At 35.4% G+C, this 25,425-nt stretch overlaps 1 protein-coding gene, 1 non-coding gene and 1 pseudogene across 2 annotated transcripts; 1 reads left to right on the plus strand and 2 right to left on the minus strand.

Annotated features, from left to right (window-relative positions):
• Positions 1-4,061: 4,061 nt before the first annotated feature.
• LOC119370041 (small nucleolar RNA R71) lies at positions 4,062-4,167 on the minus strand. Its single transcript, XR_005177620.1, has one exon. It is a non-coding gene; the product is annotated as a small nucleolar RNA R71 (small nucleolar RNA).
• Positions 4,168-14,527: 10,360 nt separating this feature from the next.
• LOC119370043 (small nucleolar RNA R71) lies at positions 14,528-14,641 on the plus strand (annotated as a pseudogene).
• A 47-nt stretch (positions 14,642-14,688) lies between these two features.
• On the minus strand, positions 14,689-15,009 carry LOC105629594 (uncharacterized). Its single transcript, XM_012211208.1, has one exon. The coding sequence runs from the start codon at positions 15,007-15,009 to the stop codon at positions 14,689-14,691; it is 321 nt and encodes a 106-aa protein (XP_012066598.1).
• Between the last annotated feature and the right edge of the window lie 10,416 nt (positions 15,010-25,425).

Genomic DNA, 25,425 nt, shown 5'->3' on the forward strand with positions numbered 1-25,425 from the left:
CCTATTTTGTGTGAAAATGGTTCATTTGACTTTAATTGCCAAAAGTTTTGGAAGAAAAGAAACGAAGAAGAAGAAGGATGAAGCGGTGTGCAAATAACAAAGAAACATGCAATATCTGCGCACAACACAAGGCAACAAGCAATCCTCAATATTCATTTATTTCAAACATGCTAGTCATGTACAATGCCATTCAGAAATTTAGAGTCTCACATTGAAGACACTTATAGCAAAGATGCAATAATCATGAAGTTATAATATCGTGCTAAAAAATGTTAAGACAAAAGCGTAGGAGAGATATGTAAGAATTTAATTTGAAGCTTCTAACTTAAAGTGGGTAATTGAAAGACTAAACGTGCACTCTAGGTATTTAAACATTTATTTAGAACTAAGTTAGACAAGCATATAATCCAATTTAATTAATTCAATGAAGCTTAATTAATCATGCCATTATTTATTTCCTAAGTTAAATAGACATTTAATTAATACTAAACTGATTGAACATGCAACTTAATTAAATCTAAGTTAATCATGCAATTATTTAATTCCTACACTAATTATGCTTTAATTTAATTCTAATCATCCTTCCTAACTAATTCTAAACTAATTAAACATTTAATTGAGTCTAAGTAATCATACATTTAGTTAATGAAGTATATGCTAACTGATTAATTAATTCTATTTGATCATGCAATTTATTTAATTAATTATAAACTAATTTATTTATTTAATTTATGGATTCTAGTTTAGGCCTGATGTTTTAGACCGGCATCAACACTCTTCTATTTCAATTTTCCTTTTGAACTATATCTGCCAAAATTCACAATTAGTATAAAAAGTGAAAAATTTACTCCATCAGTTCCACTTTAATAGCAACAAATAGACATTTTACCTCCTACTTTAAGTGCTCATTTAGGATTTTGAGAATAAATTAATTATTTTTTTTCAATTTTTATCCATATTTATTAGGTGTGATTTATTTTTATATTTACATTTAAGAAGAGCAATTTAGACATTATACCATCTATTTTTAGAAAATCAATGAATTCTAATCATTTTTTTAATCCTTGTGAAAAAAGCAAATGTTGCTACTAAAATGGAACAGAGGGATTAATATATAACAATAATTACTCGTGTGGAAGCTAAATATATTAATTAAAAAAAGAATGTTTTTAAGTTAAATCTGAGCCCCTTAATTGTGGGGTCTATTGAATAAACAAGGATTTAAACCACTATATGATTTTCCAGACAAGAAAAGTTAAATATTGCTTGTAAACTTGTTCTGAAGCCATACCAATAAATATAAGAACAAAAGTAAAGTATAACAATGGTCACCTAATTAATTAAATACTTGTGTAATAAAGTGTGATGGACTGTGAAGATAACTCTGCAGCTCCTCCGATCTCATCTGAGGAGGCAGACTAGCTTTCTCTGAGTAATAAGAAAGTCAAGGTCATTGATGCTAATGGTGGTGGACAAGGTACGGAGACTCACCTAACTGTGGTCGGGTCTCATAGGGCTGAGCAAAAAAGAAAGACCTCATTGAGGGACGTGGTTATGAGGGAGAATAAGGAGGTTGAGGAGGCTTTGGATTGGAACGTTGACTCATATGAAATCTCAGATGATGAGTCTGATGAAGGTGATAGTGACGATGACGACCCCGAGTGTCCTATGATTCGAGTTCCACAGATGAAGAAGAAAGTGCTTCAGTCAAAGTGGAAATCCACATTGATTATCAAAGTCTTGGGTCGCTCATTTGGTTTTGCTTTCTTGCAGAAGAAGCTTAAAACCATATGGAATATGTAGTCTCCAGTAGATATCATTGATCTTGTGAACGACTTCTATATGGTGCATGATAAGTTTTATTTTTATAGTTATTTTTGGTAGATTTTAGTCTGGATTTCTTTTAAATTTTATTTAATTTGTTGTGATGTACTTAATTTTACTTATGTTTTTCAATAAGGCTTCCTTGAATCGTATTTCACTTGATCTTAAGGAATTTTATAGGATTTTTATAGGAAGCTAGCCAAAAATATAAAAAGTGGATTTTAAGCAAGAAAATAAGCAGGATTTCTAGAGGCTAGCATGCCCAGGGCATGCTATTCAACACCCTCATGTTGTTTCCACAATGAGTCTTTAGTGAAGGTCAGAGTCTGGCACGCCAGGGCGTGCTAATTATCACCCCATGCTAATCTGCAGAATTCAACTTAGGCCGAAAAGTCAGCTCTAGCTCGTGCCGCTTGCATGGACTTGCATGAGGAGCTTATAGGACGTGCCTAACCAAGCTTAAATCCTATTTAAATGCTGGGAAAGTCCTAACTGGGAAGAAGTACAAACCTAAACAGTTTCCTATCTCCAAAAGATTTCTTCCTTAATAAAGATTCACTTTCCTAAACGAATTCAAAGATATTCCAATGAGTCTATATGAAGACAGAGACTAGCTAGGTTATATTTATCTTTTGTTCTATTGTTCTCTAGTCTATTTAGTTCATCTCTCTTTAAGACTTCAAGTATTTAAGTTGGTATCAAGATTAAAGGAAGCTGCTCAAACCAATCATTGACTAGTTTTACTTCTAAACTCTCTTCTTGTTTATTATTCTTTATGGGATTGTTTATAAGTAATTGAGTTTTATTTAATTACTATGTCGAACTATATCTTTTTATTAGGAATAAGATGTAGCTTAACTTAAACTCTAATGTATACTATTAGATTTGATTTTCTTTATTCAAATAAAATTTATTATTGATCTTAATGCTTCCAGGTAGTGCTCTCCCCTAGATTGATTTATTTCATTAATCATTATTGAGCGAAGGATTTTTGATATGAATAGTTTAATAAATTTCATGGAATAACAACTTGATACGAGTGCTAGATGGTTTGCCTCGTGGGAGATTTCATAAAATTAAAGGCCTTAATTTGTGAATTCCTAAATAATCATAGAACTTAATGTTTTAATTTATTTGGTTGCACCATTGAGAGATGGGTAATTGAATTGAGTTAAAATAGCTAATAAAACATTGAGAGAGCTTATTGGCAATTTTGGGGTTATTTCTCCTTCTTGAATAATTAAAATTAATTATCAAACTAATAGGATGAATTGGATAGAATTAAGTGAAGTCAAAATCCCTTGTATCTTTTAAACCTTTATTTCTTTTCAGCGATTTCTTACTTGATCTCATTCTCATTGTTTTACTTTAATTCTTTTATTTCCAAATACATTCTCTTTATTGTCGTTTAAATAATAATAGGTCAACATAATTTTGGTACTTGGTATACAATCTCCGTGAGACGATACTTTATTCACTATTTATTACTTATTTACGATTTCATACATTTACGAAAAAGCCTGTCAAGTTTTTAGCCGCCGTTACCGGGGATTGGCATTACCGATACCAATACTAATTACCCTATTATTAATTTAAACATTTATTTTTCTATTTCTTTAATTTTATTTTACAAGAATTTCAGGTGTTTTATGCAAAGATCTTGTAGAGTTGAACCTTTAGTCTTTGATCCAGAAATCGAAAAGAATTGCCGAAGGAACAATGCTACAAGAAGAGAGCAAGAACATGAACAAAGGCGACAAGTAGACATGGCTGAAGAAATAGAATTAGAGGAGTTACTTCAGCAAGAAGAGCAACAAATTTTACAACATCAGCTCAACCAAAACAATCAAAATCAAAGGCTTCGACCTTCTATTCGCACCTTATGAGATTACACCACTCCTTCTCTTACTGGGACCACTTTAAGTATCACTAGGCCTAGGGTGGATGCTAATAATTTTGAGATCAAACCTGCGATTATCCTAATGTTTTCCACCTCATTTCAGTATAGAAGATTGCCTAGTGAAGATCATAATGCCCACATCACAAATTTTTTGGAAATTTGTGATACTTTTGAGCAAAATGGATTTTCTGAAGATGCAATAAGTTTGAGACTATTTTCTTTCACTCTAAGGGATAAACGTTCTTGGTTGCAATCATGCCCTATTGAAAGTTTCACTACTTGGGAGGAACTAGCCTGAAAATTTTTGGCAAAATTCCTTCCATCTTCAAAGGCTACAAAGCTTCGTAATGAGATAATGACTTTTGCCGGCCATGATCAAGAGAGTTACTATGAAGCTTGGGAGAGATTCAAAGACCGTTGAGAAAGTGTCCACATTATAGCTTACCCAAGTGGTTACAGGTGCACTTTTTATAATGCATTATCTCGTAACACCAAGATCACTTTAGATGCAGCTGCTGGTGGTTCTTTGAAAGAAAGGGGATTGATGAGGCATATGATTGAATTGAAGAGATGACAAGCAATAGCCATTACCAAAATACCTTTGAAAGGAAGAAGCCAGCAGGAATCTATAAGATTGATGTCATCACCGCATTGAATGCCAAAGTAGACAACATGGTAAAGAAATTAGATATATTGACCACTAATTCTGTTAATTCTATTGTCTAAGCATGTGACAGGTGTAATGAACAATATGGAGTTGGAGAATGCATGATGGACAATATTAATGCTCAAACTCTGGAGCAAGTCAACTTTGTGATGAATCAAGGAAGGAAGAATTATCCATATTCTAACTCTTATTATCATAATAGGTCGTGAAACCATCCTAATCTTTCTTATGGGAATATGAACAATGCCTTGAATCCACCACCAAGTTTTCCTCCTCAAGAGAAAAAGCCTCATGATGATCTTCTCGCTGCTCTTTCTAAATCTCATATGGAGTTCATGAATGAAACCTGGGAGTATCATAGGATCAATAAAGAAAATCATAAGATTCAACAAGCTGGAATAAGGTACTTGGAGAATTAAATAGGCCAATTTGCAAACATGATGGCTTATAGACCTTAAAGTAAGTTACTTAGCAATACTGAGAAAAATCCTAAAGAACAGGTACAAGCAATTATTTTGAGGAATGAAAAGCAACTAGAGGATCCACCCAGGAAGGAAGTAGATAAGCAAGAAGAGGGAAACAAGGAGATCCGGATCATTGATCTTGAAGAGAAAGAGGAAGTCAAGCCCTATGTTCCACTTATCCCTTTTCCACAAAGGCTTAAACAATCAAAAGATGATAAAAGCTGCCTCAAATTTCTTGATGTCTTTAAAAAGCTCTAAATCAACATTCCTTTTACTGAAGTTCTTGCTCAAATGCCTAGCTATGCAAAATTCTTGAAAGATATCTGTGAACCCCTACCCCCAAAGATTAGCATATGATGCATATGACTAAGGGCAAAAATGCACGTGAAAGTGTGAGTCGTCACCTTGTTTAATTATTTTAGGGTAAACTAGGAAAAAACCCTCAGTTGACTCCGATTTTAATTAACCTAATTACTAGATTAATTATCCCAATGTTTAAGGCATAATCTACGAACCCGAGGTGGATCCCGAGACCATGTCATGTTGATAAATTAACCAAAGAATGCATGCTTTGCAAGGTGAATGATGTAATTGGACCAATTGAAGTGTTTAAGTGATTTTGACTTGCCGCTCGGGGTTAAATCCCAAACGTGCCTACGTACTTCTGTTTGAATGGAAGATCAAAGTCGACGTAGTTCGATAGACCTTTTTTAAAGGGCTTTGAATGGGTATGCTTAATGCATGAGTGTGTGTATGCTTCGTGCATTTTGTTTAGGCATTTTGCCAAAGAATTGATTGAGTTGATTAGGCGTTTGCTGCCAAAAAATGTTGATTTTAAGGCTTTTAGCCAAAAGGATTGATTTAGGCAATTTGTTGCCAAAAGTTGATGATTGGGCGATTGTCGCCAAAATTATTGATTTAAGGCTTTTAGCCAAAAAGATTGATTTAGGCAATTTGTTGCCAAAAATTGATGTGATTTAGGCAATTTGTTTGCCAAAAGTGATTATTTGAAGGCTTTTAGCCAAAATGAGTTCATTTAGACAATTTGTTTGCCAAAAGTGTCGATTTAAGTGATTTGTCGCTAAAAGTGGTCAATCTTACTTATAGGCAATTTGTTTGTCGAAAGTGATCAACTGAATTGCAATATAGGCAATTTATTGCCAAGAAAAACGTGTTTAATTAAGGCTGTTTAGCCACAATTATTGATTAATTGGACTTAAGCCGGACTGTTCGAAATAAAGGCAATTACGCCATAGTTATTAATTAACTAGGCTTTTAGCCAATATTGTCGGATCTAAGCTTTAATACCACGATTATTAATTAACCGAGCATTTAAGCTTAATCATGTTTAATTGAGGCAGTTTATTTGCCAAATTGTGACGTGAATGCATTTATGCAGCAGTTTAATTCAGAATTGGAGTAGAAGAAGAATATGCATGAAATGCTGAAATTAAATAGGCAGAGTTTCGTTATTACCTGATTTAATCGACGGTCGCTTCTTAGCTTTAGCTTGAAAACTCCAAATTAAGCTTCTCGTTTGGGGAATATTAATTTAGAATTTAATTCAAATTAAGTGACCAAGTATCACAACAACAGAATAATAACAGCCTACAATAAATGCAGAAAAAGCAGTAAAAGAATCGCAAGGAGCGTAGGGGAGAAGGAGCGTCCGTTAACATAGACTGAGTGAGTAAAACTAATGAACCGGGGCTGTATTTATAGGGCAAATCTGGGCTGGAGGGCGGCCGCTGCCGCCGAGGCTGGCGGCCAGAGCCACCGGCGCCGCCGTGGACGGCGGCAGCTGCCGCCGTGTCCGACGGCAGCCGTCGCCGTCGTGGCAGGCAGGCGCCGCCGCCGTGGCCGGCGGGCGCGCTAGTCTTTCATTCCGGAGGCTTTTTCGAGAGTTTCGGACCTCCAAAAAATATTTCGGGACCAGTTCTGTGATCCTCGTAATTTTCCGGACGTTTCAAGTACCATATTGGCATACTTTCGGTGAACTTTCCGAATGGCCTCCGGTCCGGTCGGACTGTTTGCAGTTCGGGAAAATAGGCTTTTTGAGCCTCAAAATTTGGGTATTCACAATATCCTGTCCAAAAGGAGGAAGATCGATGATCAAGGAACGATAATGTTAACGAATGAGTGTAGTGCAATCATTCAAAATAAATTACCTCCAAAGTTAAAAGATCTAGGAAGTTTTTCTATCCCTTGTAATATTGGAAATCTTGATTTTGAAAAAGCTTTGACTGATTGGGGTGTAAGTATTAATCTTTTGTCTTATGAAGCTTTCAAGTTGCTAAGGATGGGTGAGCTGAAACCTATAAAGATGTCTCTAAAATTAGCAGATCGATCAATCAAATATCCAAGGGGTATTGTAGAAGACGTGCTCGTCAAGGTAGGTAAGTTTATTGTTCCTGTTGATTTTGTTATCCTTGATATAGATGAAGATAAAGAAGGATCACTTATCCTTGGACGACCTTTTCTTGCAACTGCAAGAGCTTTGATTGATGTGTATGAAGGTAGCTAACCTTAAGGGTAGGTCAAGAGGAAGTTGTTTTTTATGTTCTTAAATCTTGAAAGCTTCCTATGGATTCTAGTGATTGCTTTAGAGTTGATGATTGTGTAAAAGACACCTTGCATGTTAAAGAAAAATTGACCATTAACAAATGTGACATAAACATTAAAATCCAAAGCATCAAAAGCGAGAAAGAAAGTGAACCACTTAAGCATGAACTAAAACAACTTCCCTCTTATTTAAAGTATGCATTCTTAGGTGAGTACAACTCTTTTCTGGTTACTATTTCTTCTAACTTATCACTAGATCAAGAGAAAATGTTATTGCAGGTTTTAGGAAAGCACAAGAAAGCTTAGGGTGGATGATTTCAAATTTGAAGGGGATCAATCCAAGTGTGTACATGCACAAAATTTTGATGGAAGAAGACTACAAACCTTCAATCGAGCATCAAAGGAGATTAAATCCAAACATGAAGGAGGTAGTCAAATCTGAAATCATTAAACTCTTTGGAGGGAATAATATTTTTGGTTCACACCATTTTTGCATGAAAAATATTTGATAGTTATATTTCTATTTGTGCGCAAACAATTGACAGAAAGAAAGGAATGGAGATTGACAATTCATTTAAAGGAAATTGCAAATAAACTAAAAGGGAAAGAAAATTAAAAATAAAAATAAGAAGGGGAAATTGTGTTACCTGTCGATGGCGGTGGAGAAGGGAACCTATAGAGTTAGAGAGATAGAGAGTAAAAAAAAAAACTTAGTTCTTGAGAGGAGGGAGGCAATGTCGTTGCTTGGCGAAGAGAGGGAGAAACGACGTTGAGCTATTTAGAGAAGGTGGCGATGCTGTGGTGTCGGTCGAAAGTGAGATGGAGTAAGCGGCGCTATCGCGAGGGGTTGGGAGAGGGGAAGTCGCACGAGAGAGAAAAAAAGAAAAAGGAAATGCATGCAATTTAAAGGAAAAAGTGGAACATAGGCGAGCGCCTATGTTAGGGTTGGGTGAGGGGCTAGGCGATGGCCTAGGTATGGAGAATAAAAGGAACAGGCAAGCGCCTGTATAAAGGGAAAATGAAGGCGAGGCGAGCGCTTGGGCGCACATGGACCTCATGTGCTCGCCTAGCTTCCTCGGCTCATAATTTTTATATTTTAATTTTTTTTCTTTTTCTTTTCTTTTCTCTTTATTAGTATTAATTTGAAGTATTACTATCTAAAAGTGTATATATTTTTTGGTTTTCTGTATTTTATGCAAGTAAACAACAAGTAAATAAGTAAATATGCAATTATAATTGATAGAAAATATAATAGGGCTGAAGAAAAAAGTTTTATTTATTTTATAAGATTTTTTTCTTCTTTTTCTCTTATATAAAAAAAAAAATCTTCCCGCCCTCACCAAAAAATTACTAACTATAGACAGGAATGGGCAATTCTCACAGGGGGTTAGGTGGAGGTCTTTCAAAAATTCATCCCAAATCATATGATGATAACCTCTAGCCCCACCCTGACTTCAAACTTGCTAAGCTATCCCACCCCATTTCTTCCATCAACATGCAAAAATTCTCTTGGATTTTTTATTAAATCAAGGAGTTCTTCATTGATTTTTCTTGCTGGAAGCATAATCCCTGCTCTCTCTAGTCTGTCGAATGTTTTTTGAGGATTTGGCATAGGAATGATGGGTATACTAGATGATATTAGGTCGTTTTTGCATTTGTATATCACTGGTTTGGTTGTAATTCATCTTCTAGGTGCCATTAATGGGGGGTAAGCTCTATGTCTAAAGGTTTTAGCTTTAGTAAGGTTCTGAGTCTTTTAGCAAAGTTGGCGAGAGAGGAGTAAGAATAGTTGCTCAATTTTGCTTATGAACCATGCAAAAAGAGACTTTGCATGGCTTATGTGATAATTGTTGCATGTTGTGTGATGGTTGTGTGGCGCGTGTTATTTTCATTTCTTTGCATGTCAATGACTCATCTTCCTAAACGAGTGATTTGGCCAGTCTAGTAGTCTAAGCGATTTCTTAAGTAATAAGTGTGTGCTGAGTAAGCGAGTGCTTAAAGTTGCATACCTCGGACAGTAGGTGTGCGCCTAGCTTATGCTTGCTTCCTCTTAGGCGATCTCTTGCCTTGACCGTCTGGTTGAGGTAGGTGATCTCCTGCTTCTTGGTAGGCGATCTCTTGCCTTAGCTTCTTGGCTGAGGTAGGCAATCTCTTGTCCTTGCTCAGGTGGTCGCTTGGGCCAGCTCTTTCCTTAGTCCAAGTGATCTCATGAGAGTGCCTTAGTTTTTTTGTATTTTATAATAAATGGTATATTTAATATGCATAGGTATATAAATATATCTATTTTCTTAGTAATTGATAATATAAGAAAGACAAAAATAAAAAAAATCCTAATTATATATACTTTCTAATTACCTTTTCATTAATGATTTTTTTGTGTTTTTTTTATTTTTAAAAATTATTTACATACTACTACATATATAATAGCTAAGGATAGGGTACTAACCTGAATTGATGAGGTACCACCTTCTTACATCAAGTAGGTTCTCTCTAGTTAGATAGAGTTGGAGCCTTTAGCCGTTCACCTTGAATGTTCTGGATTTCTCGTTCCAAATTTCCATTGCGCCATGCGGATGCACCTTGATCACCTTATAGGTCCGATCCAGCGAGATTTCAATTTCCCTGGAAATAGTTTGAGTCGGGAATTGAATAATAGTACTTGGTCTCCTTCTTTAATTTCCATTTTCAAAATATGCTTGTCGTGCCATTATCTGGTCCGTTCTTTATAAATTTTTGCATTTTCATAGGCGTCAAGTTCTATTTCCTCCACTTCTTCTATTTGCAGTAATCTTCGTTTTGAGGTCTTCATTAAGTCGAAATTAAGAGTTCTAATAGCCCAAAATGCCTTTTGTTCTAATTCTACTGGTAAATGACATGATTTTTCAAACAAAAGTCTTAACAGAGTCATTCTGATCAATGTTTTGAAAGCTATTCGGTAAGCCCATAAAGTATCATCTAATCTTAAAGACCAATCTCTTCTAGAGTTATTTACTGTTTTTTCCAAGGCAGCCTTTAATTCAAGATTAGAGATTTCGTCTTGTCCGTTTGTCTGATAATGATAGCGAGTAGCAATACGGTGAGTGATTCCATATCATTCCAACAAAATCTCTAAAGGTATGTTGTAAAAGTGTGATCCTCCATGACTGATGAGAGCTCTAGGTGTACTGAATCTGTTGAGAATGTGCTTTTTCAGAAATTTTACAACCACCTTTGAGTCATTTGTTGGTGCTATTATTGCTTCGACCCATTTAGATACATAGTCCACTGCGACTATAATGTACCTATTATTGAATGATGGTAGGAAAGATCCCATGAAGTCAATGCCCCAAACGTCAAATAATTCTACTTCTTGAATGCTTTTTTGTGGCATCTCATTTCTTCTGGATACATTCCTGTTCTTTGGCATCTATAGTAGGTGCTGATGAATTGCTTCTTATCTTTAAAGAGATTAGGCCAGAAGAATCCAAACTATAGAATCTTTGCAATTGTTTTTGCAGTGCTGAAGTGTCCTCCGTATGGAAAAGAATGGCACTGAAAGACAGTGTGTAGCACTTCGTCTTCTGGTAGACATCTATGGACAATTTCGTTTGTGCATCTTTTGTAAATGAGTGGTTCATACCAGTAATAATTCCTCACCTCTTTGAGAAAGCGTCTTTTTTGGTCGAAAGTAAGGTGATGAGGAATTATTTTGCTTGCTAAATCGTTGGCATAGTCTGCAAACCATGGTGCTCTTGTTTGATGGATAGCGAAGAATTGCTCTCCTGGAAATGAATCATCAATGGGCACCAAGGAGTCGTCTCCTATATCTCTCTCTTTTGATTCTGGATAGATGGTCCGCTACAATGTTTTTTGATCCTTTCTCATCTTTAATTTCATAATCGATTTGCTATAGCAGCAGGACCCATCTAATTAATCTCGACTTTGTATCTTTTTTCTTAATTAAGTACTTGATCGTCGCATGGTCTGTATATATGATAACTCTGATCTAACTAGATAGTCTTTGAATTTATCCAAATCCCATACTATAGCGAGAAATTCTTTCTCTATTATGGTATAATTGGCATGTGTCTCGTCCAGCGTCCGGCTTGCGTAGTAGATGGCGTATGCTTTCTTATCTTTCCTTTTCCCAAGCATAGCTTCAATAGCTACATCACTTGCACCGCACATCAATTCATAGGGAAGTGACCAATCCGATGGCGAGATCACTGTTGTAGATATTAGTGCCTTCTTTAACTTGCAAAAGGAGTTCATACAATTATTATCAAAAAGAAAAGGAACATCTTTACCTAACAGGTGGCACAATGGCTTTGATGTTTTTTGGAAGTCCTTGATGAATCTTCAATAAAATCTAGTGTGTCTTAAAAAGCTTCTGATTTCTTTTACAGATGACAATGGTGGTAGATTTTTTATCACCTCCACTTTGGCTCGGTCAACTTTTACGCCTTCTTCTGGAATGATGTGTCCGAGGACAATTCTTTTTTATACCATAAAATGGAACTTTTCCCAATTTAGCATGAGGTTGGTCTCTTCACACCGTTTCAAGACTTTAGCTAGATTTTCTAAACAAGCTTCAAATGTTAAGCCATAAAAATAAAAATCATCTATATAAACTTCCATACATTCTTCAAGAAAATCTGAAAAAATAGCCATCATACATCTTTGAAAGATAGCAGGTGCATTATATAATCTAAATGGCATACGTCTAAATGCATAGGTACCATAGGTAGAAGTAAATGTGGTCTTTTTTTTTATCTTGAGGGTGAATATAAATTTGATAAAATCTACAAAATCCATCAAGAAAATAGAAATAAGATTTACTAGCTAGTCTTTCTAGAATTTGATCAATAAAAGGTAAGGGAAAATGATCCTTCCGGGTGGCTTTATTTAATTTTCTATAATCAATGCACATTCACCATCCCGTCACAACTCTAGTGGCAAAGATCTTGTCATCTTCTTTTTTCACTACAGTGATTCCTTCCTTTTTAGCCACTACATGAATTGGACTGACTCATTTACAGTCGAAAATAAGATAAATGGTACTTGCGTCTAACAACTTAATTATTTCCTTTTTAACTACTTATTTAAGATTTGGGTTCAGTTTTCTTTGTGTCTCAATTGAAGGTTTAAATCCATCTTGAAATAAAATTCTATGCATGCAAATTGATGAACTTATACCTTTTATATCTTTAATGTTATAACCTAGGATATCCTATGTTGTTTAAGCAAATGCAACAATTTTTCTACTTGATCAACATTTAAAGAAGAATTGATTATCACAGGGTAAGTATTGTCGGTGACGTGATTGGATCTCCTATTGATAAATCATTGGGTGGAGGGTCTATTTCTATCTGTTTAGGATCACCCTCATCATCATTGTAAACAGTTGGAATGAACTTATCGAGGGGATCCTTACAGATTTCCTTGCTAATTATCTCCTTTGAAATTTCATCCAAGACGTCAACTCTGATACATTCTGCATTTTGCCCTGGCTGCTTCATCATATCAAGTAGGTTGAACACTATTTCATCTTCTCCTACTTTCAAGTTGAGTCTGCCTTCTTTAACATCTATAAGAGGCTCCAATAGTTGCTAGGAAAGGTCGGCATAAAAGGATGGGTGTTTATGCATCCTCTTCCATCTCCAGTACTATGAAATCCACTAGAATATAGAATTTGCCAATTTTGACTGGGACGTCTTCTATAATTCCGCTTGGATACTTAACAGGTCAATCGGCTAGTTATAGGACAACACTGGTTGGTCTGAGTTCTCTAATGTTGAGCCTGTTGAAGATAGATAGCGGCATCAGGCTAACACCGGCTCCTAGATCATATAAGGCTTTATCGATCTTTACTGCTCCAACTTCACATAGAATAGAGAAACTTCCAAAATCTTTCATTTGTGGTGACAACTTATTTTGGATCATTGCATTGTAATCCTCCATAAGTGCTACCGTTCCATCTTCTGTTTCTTCATCAGAATTCTTTCAAAAAATTTGGCATAAGTGGGCATCTGAGTCATGATATCAGAGAATGGAATGTTGATGTACAGTTGTTTTAGGATTTCCAAGAATTTCACAAACTGTTTGTCTAGATTTGTCTGCCGGAGTCTTTGGGGAAATGGAATGGCTTTCCTCTTAAAGGCTTTTATTCTCCTTTGGATGTCTTCTTTCTTGTCTCCTCGTCTTCTTTTGATACTTCTTCATGCTTTTTATTTTTTGGTTTTTCTTCTTTTGATTTCTCCTCTCGCTGCATTGTCTCTTCGGCTCTTCTAGGGTCTTTCCACTTCTAAGGTGACATCATTGCATTGCTCCTTTGGATTTGGTTCTAGTTAGCTTGTAAGCTTACCATAGGCTTTGCTTCCTAGGGAGCTTGCCTGCTATGCTATTTGATTTTTCATGAATTTCATATGAGTGGAAAGTTGATCAATTCTCACATTCATTTTTCTGAACATGTCCCTGAAACCATCATTAGCTTGTTTTTGCTCTTGGATAAAGTTTTGTAGAGTGACTTCTAGGGTTGAGATAGAGCTAGATTATTGATTTTAGTTTTGACCGGCCGAAGTAAACTGTTGTGGGAATGAATTTTGGCTTTGTCTCGGAGGGTATCCAGGTGGTGGTGGTTTGAAGTTTTGGTCAGTAGCAGGATAGGGGCGATTTTTGAAATCTGGTTTATAGGAGTTAGGGAATTGTTCCATCATGGATCTTGGGGGTAGTTGTTTTGGACATAGTGTGGCTTGCTCCAAGACTGGTTCGGGAACCATGAGATTTTTGTAATCATTTTCTACAAATACGTTCCCTGCCTTAGCACAGACTTCAAGTTCTGGTTGTATTGTTCCGATAGCACTCACATTTAGCTTATCTAGTTTCCTAGACAAGGCATCAAATTTTGCGAATAGAAATGTGAGTCCGTCAACATCAAGTATTCGGGCTACCTTCTTTGTTGTTCCTCATTCTTCATTCCATCTGTAACTGCTTGCTACCATTTCCTCCAACAGGCTGTAAGCTTCATTGACTCTTTTCTTTAGGAAGCATCCTCCGGCAGCTGCATCTAGAGTGTTTCTCATTGAGGGCGTCGCACCATCGAAGAATAGTTGAATTAGGAATGGTATGTCATACCCATGGTGCGGGCATTGTCGCTGAAGATCTTTAAATCTTTCCCAAGCTTCATAATGAGTCTCGTCTTCTTTCATTCGAAATGTGACTATTTCACTTCTCATCTTTGAGGTCTTGCTTGATGGGAAATATTTTTGTAAGAAAGCTTGGCTTAACTCCTCCTAAGTGGTGAATGAACCAGGGGGCATAAAGTGTAACCAAAGCTTAGCTCTGTCCCTCGAAGAGAAAGGAAATAATCTCATTTGAATGGCATCATCAACTGCTCCATTTATCTTCAAAGTGTCGCTGATCTCAATGAATGTTGCTAGATGAACATTCGGGTCTTCGCTCGGCAAACCAGCAAATTGAGATTGTTGCACCATTGAGATTAGTACTAGTTTGAGCTCAAAGTTGTTTACAGTGATAGGTGGTTTGACTACAGCAGTTTGGATATCTCTGGGATTCAGAACATTCAAATCCCATAAAGTTCTTTCTTCGGCCATGATTTGTTTAGTATTATCTAACTCTTCATATTCAGATTTTGTTTTCTCTACCTCTTCTGGCTCGGATCGCGGCGTTTCAGCACTTCGTATCTAGTCTAGATGCGACTTCGATCTCTCTCTGGCGCCTTTTGTTGATTCTCTATAAAGTACGTTTCTCGATCTGACCATAAAAGGTTAGTCCACAGAAATATATATATATATATATATATATATATATATATATATCCTCTTTTCAAAATTTTCTAATACCAATCACGTCGTCAATCCTCGGCAATGGCTCCAAAAACTTGGCATGTGCCTGTAAAGGGCTAATAATAGGCGGTGCGACTATACCACAAGTATTAATGGGTCAAGTAAATAGTATATAAAATATTGTATCCATAGGGATTGAAAGGATTGAGTACTAGAATCTTTTGAATATTTAATTATTAGGCGAAATCAATAAAAGGGGTGAGTTATACGTAAATTAAAAATAATAAATAGCAAAAAAATAAATGATTGGAATTTAAATAAAATAAAAGTGCGCAAAAGTAAAGTGCGATAAAGTAAATTGCAGAAAATTAAATAGCAGTAAAATAAAAGAGCAGAAATTAAAAAAAATAAAATAACACAAAATAAAAGTCAGCAGTTAGCAGTTAGAAGTTAGAAGTTAGAGATATATTTTTTCTCTTCGAATTTATAAATGAGAAAGTATTCTGGTGATGGATTGATCAATTACCATCCAAAAGTGGGCGGCAGTATAGTAAGCAGAGGTGATATATTTTCTGAAGGGCGGACTGTTCTAGTTAGTTACCTCCTCTTTCGAGGTAGTCAACTATAAAAATCGTATGACGCCTTTCGTGCATTGCAAACATAATTAGCTTCCCCCTTTAAAACTAGCATTATCCTATTTATAGGTATAAAACCAATGCATAATTTATGTGGTTCAGGTGCTTGAACTCCATCTTTTGATCTTTCGCTTACCTACCTAATATTAAGTAAACAAAGGGATCCGGCTTTATTTTACAATCGTTTGTCTTGCATAAATTGAACTAGAAATCTATATCACATTATAGATGATTCAATTTTTAATAAAGCCCCCCAGCATTCCGGAGGTAATAGATATTAATCCATTCCCATAATGGCTGGTTTACTCACTCATTTTAGATAAAACAATGTAAGCAACCAAATAGTAATCTATATCTTTATTGAGAGAAAAAGAACGGAATTACAGGAAGATTGTTTTTTTTCTAAAACAAAACAAAGGACATAAAGATAACAGATAATATCAGAGGAGAATGATGGATCAGGTATGGCTTTTGTGTTTGAGACTCTATCGCACAACCTTCCTCTCCTGACCTCTGAGATTATGAACACGAAACTATGCTAAAAATTTACAGAGTGATAAACTATATTCTATTTTTTTTCTTAGCTAACCAGCCCTTTTCTCTGTTGATGTATGCTATTACTTATAAAACTCAGATGCTTGGAGGGTACTCTTCTCTGAGCAATTTGGCAAGTGGGACAAGTGGGCTACGTCCAATCAGATAACAGCTAAGCATGAGCTGTCATTCAATGAATGGGGACTTTTAGCCTTGGAACTACTGTAGCGCTCGCTTGATTTGCCTTTGGTACATATGAGATCGCCTAACACCTATAAGAGACTGTTTGTAGTAGAATTTCATCCACAGGAGGTCACCTGATGCTTGTTGGAGATCGCCTGGATGGTAGATTTGGCCTTCGGATCGCCTAGTGCACTTAGGTGGTCTCCTAGCCTCTCTTCCTTAGCTTTAGGTGATAGCCTAAGTCCTTTTTGTCTCTTTTCCATGTCTTAGGTGATAGCCTACATTTACATCTTGTTGGACTAGGGGTTTTCTCCTTCTTGGCTCAGTTTATAGGCTTCTTTTCTCCGTAGATTATCCTCAATTCGGGCTTGTGAAATGGGCTTGTAATATTAGCTCTCAAATTGGATTTTTTCAGGTCCATTTGTCAATATTTTCGCAGATTTTATGAAGAATCTTTTTTAATTTCTGAGATTCCTTCCTGCATAAAAGTATAATTCTACAAATTTCCTAAGGTAAGTGCAAAAATATAGCCATTTTATTAGTTAATTTAGGGGGATTTGGTGTAAAAATATATAAGTATTTTTGCATATAATCAAGTGACTACTAGGAGCAAGAATCATGCAATAAGAAATAAGGATGGGAATCATTTTGCCGCGTTGTATGATAGTATCGTTGAAGAAATTATTAATGATGAGGTCCTATTGGGGGACAAGACTGGATCTCAGAATAATTCCTTGGCGGCTAAGAAGGTTGGGCCCTCTGCTGGGCCTGTGAATCACACTAAGGCCTCTTCTTTCTTGGGGAAAGCTATATCTCATCTTGAAGATAACAGGCCACCAGTTTCTACTTCTCGGCCCAAGCCCGTTATAATGAGCTCCATTCAATCCTTGTCTGATCCATCCAATGTGTTATCCTTTGCTTCGGTTGTGGCGAGGAGGGATAAATCGCCTAATTCTCATTCCATCAGTCTTTCGCCCCTTCTTCTCCTTCCCAGCTGCCAGCTCTGACCTATAATGTGGTAGCAGCCAAATGGGACCATATTTAGTCATAGGCCAGGCTAGAGTTGGCACTATGTTCCGTGAAGAGGTGTCCGACGATGCTTCGCCCTTCAATCCTAAAGATAGGGAGATGGGTCAGCGATAGGTGGCTCCTGATAAGTATATGGTTCCACCTGAGAATATGGGTATCCAGTCGGGTTTTGACTTGGATGAAGACAGAGTTGTTGTCATTGCTACTTGATGCAGGGTCTACCCTTTCCTTCCTCTGTGTTTGTATTTATGTCTTTTTAGTATGGAATATTCAAGGGGTTGCGTCTCATAGGTTAGTTCGCGCCCTAAAGTCCTTTGGCTAAAAGCATAAGCCTAATTTATCGGTGCTCGTGGAGCCTAAAATTACTGGTTCTAAGGCAGATAAGGTTTCATTGTCGTTGGGGTTTGAGAAACAGTTTCGTGTAGAAGCAATGGGGTCAAAGTGGGGGCATTTGGATCTTGTGGCATTCTTTTGTTGGTTCTATTTTGATTATTAGGTCCCATTCACAGTTTTTGCATTGTCAAAGGCAAGGTACTTCTTGGTTCTTTACTACTCTCTATGGTAGCCCAAATGAGCGATATCGTCGCCTGTTATTTGATAAGCTTGCTCAGTTGGGGGGTTCGATTCAATGTCCAAGGGTTCTCGGAGGGGATTTCAATTCTGTTAAGGATGAACGCGAGACGACTAATTTGGGGACTCATGTTGCTACAAGATTTCATCAATTCCATGAATGGATTAACCATTTGGCTCTTCTGGACTTGGGTTACTCTAGAGCACATTTTACATGGTGGAGGGGAGACACTAGGGAGGGGTTTCAAGCTGCCAGATTGGATCGCTTTTTGGCTAATTACCAGTGGTGTCATCTTTTTCTGCATACTACGGTTCTTCATCTGGAAAGGGTTCTTTCTGACCACTGTCCTTTACTTTTTCGATTTGGTGGTGTTGTTAGCCACTCTTCCCCTTCAAGTTTCGGTTTCAGTCAGTATGGTTGCAACACCCTTCCTACCGTGATTTTGTGCGTGCTAATTGGAAAGCTGGATTGGAGTTTAATGCGGCTTCGAGTTCCCTTGCTTCTGACATTAGTTCGCGGAAGAGGGATTTGTTTGGTGATATTCATAAAAGGAAACGCAAGTTGATTAATCGACTGAGAAGGGTCCAGATTCGGTTGGCTCAACACCCTCATTCAGGTCTGTTTCGTTTAGAACGGATGATTCATAGGGTGCTAGCTGCTATTCTTCATCAGGAAGAGCATTTGTGGTTCCAAAAATCAAGGGAGCACTGGATTTTAGATGGTGACAGGAATACCAGGTATTATCATACAACTGCAGTCATTAAAGGTAGTAAGAAAGTTGTTTTGGGGTTACATCAGGAGGATGGGGTGTGGTGTTATCATCAGGATCAATTGCTTCTCTGGGCAATGTCCTATTACCATTCGTTGTTTACAGCAGACTCTCGGTCTCTGACGGTTTCAGATTGGCCTAATGGCTTTCCTACCCTTTCTCATTCGGATGTTGCATCTTTGGTTCGTCCTTTTTGTTCAGAGGAAGTAAGGGATGCGTTATTTTGAATGGATCCTAATAAAGCCCGAGTCCAGACAAGTTTTAGGCTCTTTTTTATCAGGAGTCCTGGGATGTTGTTGGTCCTCCCTTACGCACACGATTTTGCAGATTCTTAGTGGGGTGGATATCCCTCATGGATTTTGTGATATTATTGTTACACTTCTGCCAAAAGTGAGTCCCCCGAGTATATTACTCAATTCCATCCGATTAGCTTGTGTAATGTGTATTTCAAGCTGCTAACGGAAGTCTTGGCTAATCGGATAAAGCCTCTTTTATAGAGCTTGGTACCCTTTCTCAATGCAGCTTTATTCCTGGTCGCCTCCTTCACGATAATATTATGGTCCTCCAGGAGGTTGTCCACTCGATATGTATGAAAAAGGGTACGAGGGGTTGGATGGTGCTTAAAATTGATTTGGAGAAGGCCTATGACCGACTTTCTTAGGATTTTATCACGAGTCTATGCGGTTTGCAGGTTTTCCTGAGAGTTGGTGTTCTGTAATAATGTGGTGTTTATAGTCTTGCTCTATGAGGGTCCTTTGGCATGGTGTTTTATCATATCAGTTCTGTCCTTCCTGTGGGGTTGCGTCAGGTGGATCCTATTTTCTCTTACCTCTTTGTTCTAGCTATGGAGCGGCTTGGGCATTTGATTTTGTAGTTGGTGTAGGAGGGAGCTTGGCATCCTATTTCTATCTCATCCTATTTCTATTCCTATTTGATTTTGTCTCCTGTTTATGGAGACAAGTGAGCAACAGATTGATGTTATTACGGGGTGTCTTCAACGTTTTAGGATTGTGTTTGGTCAGAAAGTGAATTTTTATTACGGGGTGTCTTCAACGTTTTGGGATTGTGTTTGGTCAGAAAGTGAATTTTGGCAAATCCAAAATCTTCTTTTTGGCTAATGTTGATGAAGCGACTCATAATTGTATTTTTCTGAAAGCTGGGATGGATAGAACTGCTAATATTGGTACTTATCTTGGGGTCCAATTTTCCATGGTAGAGTTGTCAAATATGATTTCAGTAACTTGCTCTCGCGAATTGATAGCCACTTGGCGGGTTGGAAGGCTTCATTGCTCTCTTTTGTTGGCAGTGTGACGCTTGCTAAGTCTGTTTTAATGGCTCTTCCAAACCATGTTATGCAATTTGTGTACCTTCCGCAAGCAGTTTGTCATATGGGTTCTTTCCAAGGCTGGAAACACGTTCATCTGGTTAACTAGGATCAAGTCTTTGCTCCGAAGGCCGTAGGGGGTTTAGGTGTGCATACTTGTAGGGAGATGAATGCAACTTTTCTTGCTAAACTAGGTTGGCAAATTCCTAATGATGATGGCGGTCTCTGTTGTGGTATGTTGAGAGGGAAGTACATGTCTGGTAGGTTTGCATTGGCGGCTTTTACGGGTCTTCCTTCAGTTTCTATAATTAGGCGAGGGATTGTTCACAGTGCTCCGCTTTTGTTAAAAAGGTTAAGAAGAGTTGTTTGTAACGGTGTTCTTACATCTTTCTGGAACGATGTTTGGATTGGGGATAGTCCTCTTATTCATTACTGTCATATAAGCATCGCCTTTCATCTTCAGGATATGCCTGTCTCTTTTTTCTAGCAAAATGGGAATAGGAGATGGGATATAATTAAACCCTTTCTTCCTGCAAATTGTTGTGCTCTTTTGGGGGCTATTACTTTGTTGGATTCTATGGAGGCAATGGATTTGTATGAGTGGTGTGGCACCTCTTCAGGTTTCTTTTCTTTCGGGTCAACTTATATAATGGCGAAACAATCAGTGGCAGGGGTTCCTAGCTCAATTTGGCAGTGTATTAGTACTATGAAGGTATCGCAACAGATTCGCATGTTTTTATGGTTATTTTAACACCAGCAGTTGATGATGAATTAGGAGCGGTGAACCTAGTGGTCTTCCAAGATGTTTGGTATGATATTGTTGCAAAGGAGCAAAGTCTTTTAAGCCAGTTGCGAGTCAATCATTCTGCTTGGAACTCCCTGTTTGTGGGTTCTGGTTCGTGGGGTTCAACTATTCACCATATTTCCTGGTTACCTCCTCCTCTTTGTTGGTTCAAGCTTAATTTTGATGGAGCTTCGAAGGGTAACCCTGGATCTGGGGTTGTGGTGGTGTGATTCGGGATATTGCTGGTCTTTGGGTTGTTGGGTACATGGTGAGGTTGATTGTTTGCTCTTCTATAGTTGCCGAACTTCAAGGTCTGCTGCATGGTCTCTCTTTGGCTTGGTTGCATGGTTGTAGAAGGTTGATTGTGGAGCTTGACTCACAAGTAGCTATCAAGTTAGTGGCTAGCAATAAATGTCTCAATAGACGTTTCCTTAATTTGTTCATGACTATTAGTGATTTGTTGGTCAAGTCTTGGTAAGTGGAGTTTGTGCATTGCTATAGGGAGTGCACTAAGGTTGCTGACTGTCTCGCTAATCTGGGTGTTAGGCTAACACAGGGCGAACTGTTTTTACTTCCCCTCCTGTTCAAGTGCTCGATTTTCTGAGATGGGACTGTTGTAGTATTTCTTGGCCTAGGCGAATGCCCACTTCATCTGCTGTGGTTTTTTTTCCCTGTCTTCATCCCTTCCAATGTATCCAAAAAAATGGTAAAAAAGTCATGATTACATATATTAATTTTTAGGGCAACAAGTTTCATATTAGTTTTCATATTTTAATGGGAGGTCTTTTATCGAAATTGCCAATTGAAACATTAATGTGAAACTGAAAATTACATATATCAAAAAAAAAGTCATGGTTTACAAAGGAATATAAAAAGGAAAAATGCTAAACAATATAAATAATAGAGTGATTCAAAATTAATCTATTAGGTGAAACTACCAACTTTGAAATAAAATATTTTATTTTTATTACTGTGTTAATATTTTCGATGACAGTATTCCAATGAGTAGCCTCTCTTTGAAATGAACATAACAGTTCAGTTACAAAAAATTGACAAATTAAAGTTATGTGACCTTGTAAAATTAAGTGCGAACTGAGGTGACCATTGGTGCAATTAAGTGCGAATTTGGCTTTAGGACAACTTGCTTTACCAAAATGCATTTATATTGATTGTCAATCTATTCCTTCTTTTCACTTGCTTGGTAAAGCATAAATTTTTCTGGATTTTGGTATTATTTTAAATTAGTTGTCCACTGGTGCATTGCGCGGATAATAATATAAGATTTCATTGAAATTAATAAATATTTTGTTATTAATCACTTATAATAAATTATGCTACTAAAATGAAATAATTTAATAATTGAAATTTAAAGTATGGATAATATTTTTTATTTTGGATCAATAAAATATATTTTGTGAAAAATGTTTTGTTATTGTTGCTGTTAAAATTTCTATTTATGATGTGAAATTAAATAAACCCGTAGAATTTTAGATAATTTATAAACATTAAATAATTGAAAATATATGAAAATTGAAACTTGAATTAAGTTGTAAATGTAAATATATTTTTCTACCCAAAATGCTTCTTGCAAACTTAATACAATTAAAAAAAGAAACTCTTATGGACCTGTGTTATCTAAAAACCTCTTTGTCTCTACCCTTAAGACAAATAATCCATAATAATTATTTAACACTGAAAGGTAAAAACTATAGAAATGTATCAATTGGTATAATATGCATTTATTTAATAATATAAAAGATAAATAATTTAAGAAATTTCTCAACTCAAATTGCATTGAAAGTATCGGAAAAAGGACATAACTAGTGGTAAAATCTTAAATGAAAAAAAAAAAAAATAAATGCATAAAGTTATCTAATATGCATTTAATAATGCAAAAGGCAAATAAACTTTAGAAATTTCTTTACTCAAACTGCATTTAATATGTAACAGAAATTTAATAACCTGTAGCCAAAAAAAAAAAAAATTAAAATGAAAGAACCTAATACTCATATACATTTACTAATGCAAAAAGCAAATAGCATTTGAATTTTTCAACTCAAATAGCTTTTAATATGCAGTAGAAGGCAAATGATTTGTGGCAAAATTTTAAATGTAAAAATAATCAATTAAAATGCAAAAATAGAAATGGTTCTGATTCAACATAATGATGTTCTAGTATTATGCAAAATTAGCTTCTATACTTTAGAAACTATATATTTATATTGAAAGAAAATCATATACATATTTCATAAGCGTAAAAAAAAATGAAGAGAATGAATATTTATTTATATTTATAGATATTAATTATATTGTTAATTATTAAAAAAAAAGAAAGTGAAAGGTTTTCAAAATGTTAATAATATTATTAATTTTATTTTTTTGAATTATATTGTTAATTTTTTGTCAATAATATTTCTCCATTTTTTTAATTAAAAAATAAAAAACATCAATCACATAAATTCCATAACAGTGAAAAAATGGAGAAATATTAATGATATATTTATATGGACATTCATATTAATCAAAAGGGTAAATTATTTAAAAAAAAAGAAAGTAAAAGATTTTCAAAAATACTAATAATATATATTAATTTTTATTAATGATTAAAAAAAATTAAAAGTACCATTAAGGATATTAATTCAAGTTCTCTACAAATTATGTTAAAAAATAATTATCTTAAAAAAAAAAAAAAAATCAATCTCAACTTAGTAAAAATAATTTTTATTATTGTGCCACATAAGCTCTATAGTTGCTTTTAGATGAATTAGGAAATAAACTAATAGAGAAACTCATATCCTAGCTATGCTCGTTTTCAATTGTAGGAGACTACAGCTTCATATTCATATGCTCGTTTCTAATCGGAAGAGACTATCCGTTGATGCTTGTTACATTTCTATAATTCATAATGCATCTTCAAAAAAAAAAAAAAAAAAAAATTAAACTCCAACTGCTTTGATTAGAATTTTTATTTTCCTCTTTCAATACCATTCTCTAGATCTTCCATCTCTCACATAACTTTGTGTTAATCTCTTCTTAATAAAGAACTTTATAGTTATAGGCTTTTCGATAAATTAACAAAAGAATTTTAATATTTAGCTGTTCTTCTCCAATGAGTTTTTTAGGCATGGCCAACAGTTCAGTTTTAACCAGAATCGAACCGTACTGTAGATAAATCAGAATTGGACCGAAACCGGCGGTTCAAGGGCCGATTAAGATTCATGTGAATGTTAAAAAATGAACCTAAACCAGCCTAGAACCGGCGGTTCCAGTCTGACTCGAACTGGATGCACAAACAAAATTATTTGTAGCTTAAAATTTTTTATAAAAAAATTTATATCACTTGATTTGATTATAGTTGAATTGATTTATGGTGAAGAGAAATATACAATAGTACATAATTTATAAAAATTGGTGAAAAAAGTACACATGATTTGATTTAATTTGTACAAAAAATAGTACATGAATAGTTGATTTGTAAAAAAAAAAAGTATGTGTACAAAAAAAAAGTACAAACGACTAGTTGAGAACTTGAGATGACTTTTAATTTTTTTATTTTTGGTAAATAAATTTTATTATTTTTAACAATTATTTATTTATTTATTATAATTTACTAAATTATCCAAAAATATAATTGTTATTTTTCTATTATAAGGGACAATTTGGGAAACTAAAAAGTGAAAAATATGTATAAAGATGATGAGTTGATGATTTTTTTTTCACAACCAATTATATCCTAACTCTCCTTTTATTCTCAATCAAAATTCTCTCAAATTTACATAGTTCATCATTTTTTCTATTGCTTTATTTTTCTTAATATTGGAATTATCTTTTGTTTATTTTTTATTTTCATACATCCAATTCTAAATTCCTTCTAATCTCAATTTTTTCATTCATAAATTTACTTCATTTGATTTTTTTAATAATTTTCTTAGTATTTGAAAATAATAATTTCCAACTCATTCCAGTAATTTTATATTCCATTTATTCATTTTTTTTTCCATAATTCCATTTAAAAACATGGCACACAATTCACAAAGCTTCAAGAAAAAGCGAGTTACTCAAAGCGTGGAAGAAATTGATTCAAAAGATCTATTGATTGATTTTTCACCACAATTTAATGATGAAATTCAATATCAAACTCTAGTTGAAAAACGTTATATTCGTCGTCATCCACCACAAGAAGAAATAACATCTCCTAATATTTCAATAGGTAAACCACCAAAATCAGATATTTCAAGAAACACTTTGCAAAAACTGTTCAAGTAACGGAGAAATCAATGCGGTTCGATGTAATTATTGCAAAAAATAATATGCATTCAAGTTTAGAGGAGGCTATGACACTCTCAATAGGCATTTAAAATCACATCATCCAATTGAGGTAGGAATGGATGTAAC

The sequence above is a fragment of the Jatropha curcas genome, chromosome 3 (assembly GCF_041381405.1).
Source record: "Jatropha curcas cultivar XTBG-Jc1 chromosome 3, XTBG_Jcur_1.0, whole genome shotgun sequence".
Taxonomy (NCBI): Eukaryota; Viridiplantae; Streptophyta; class Magnoliopsida; order Malpighiales; family Euphorbiaceae; genus Jatropha; species Jatropha curcas.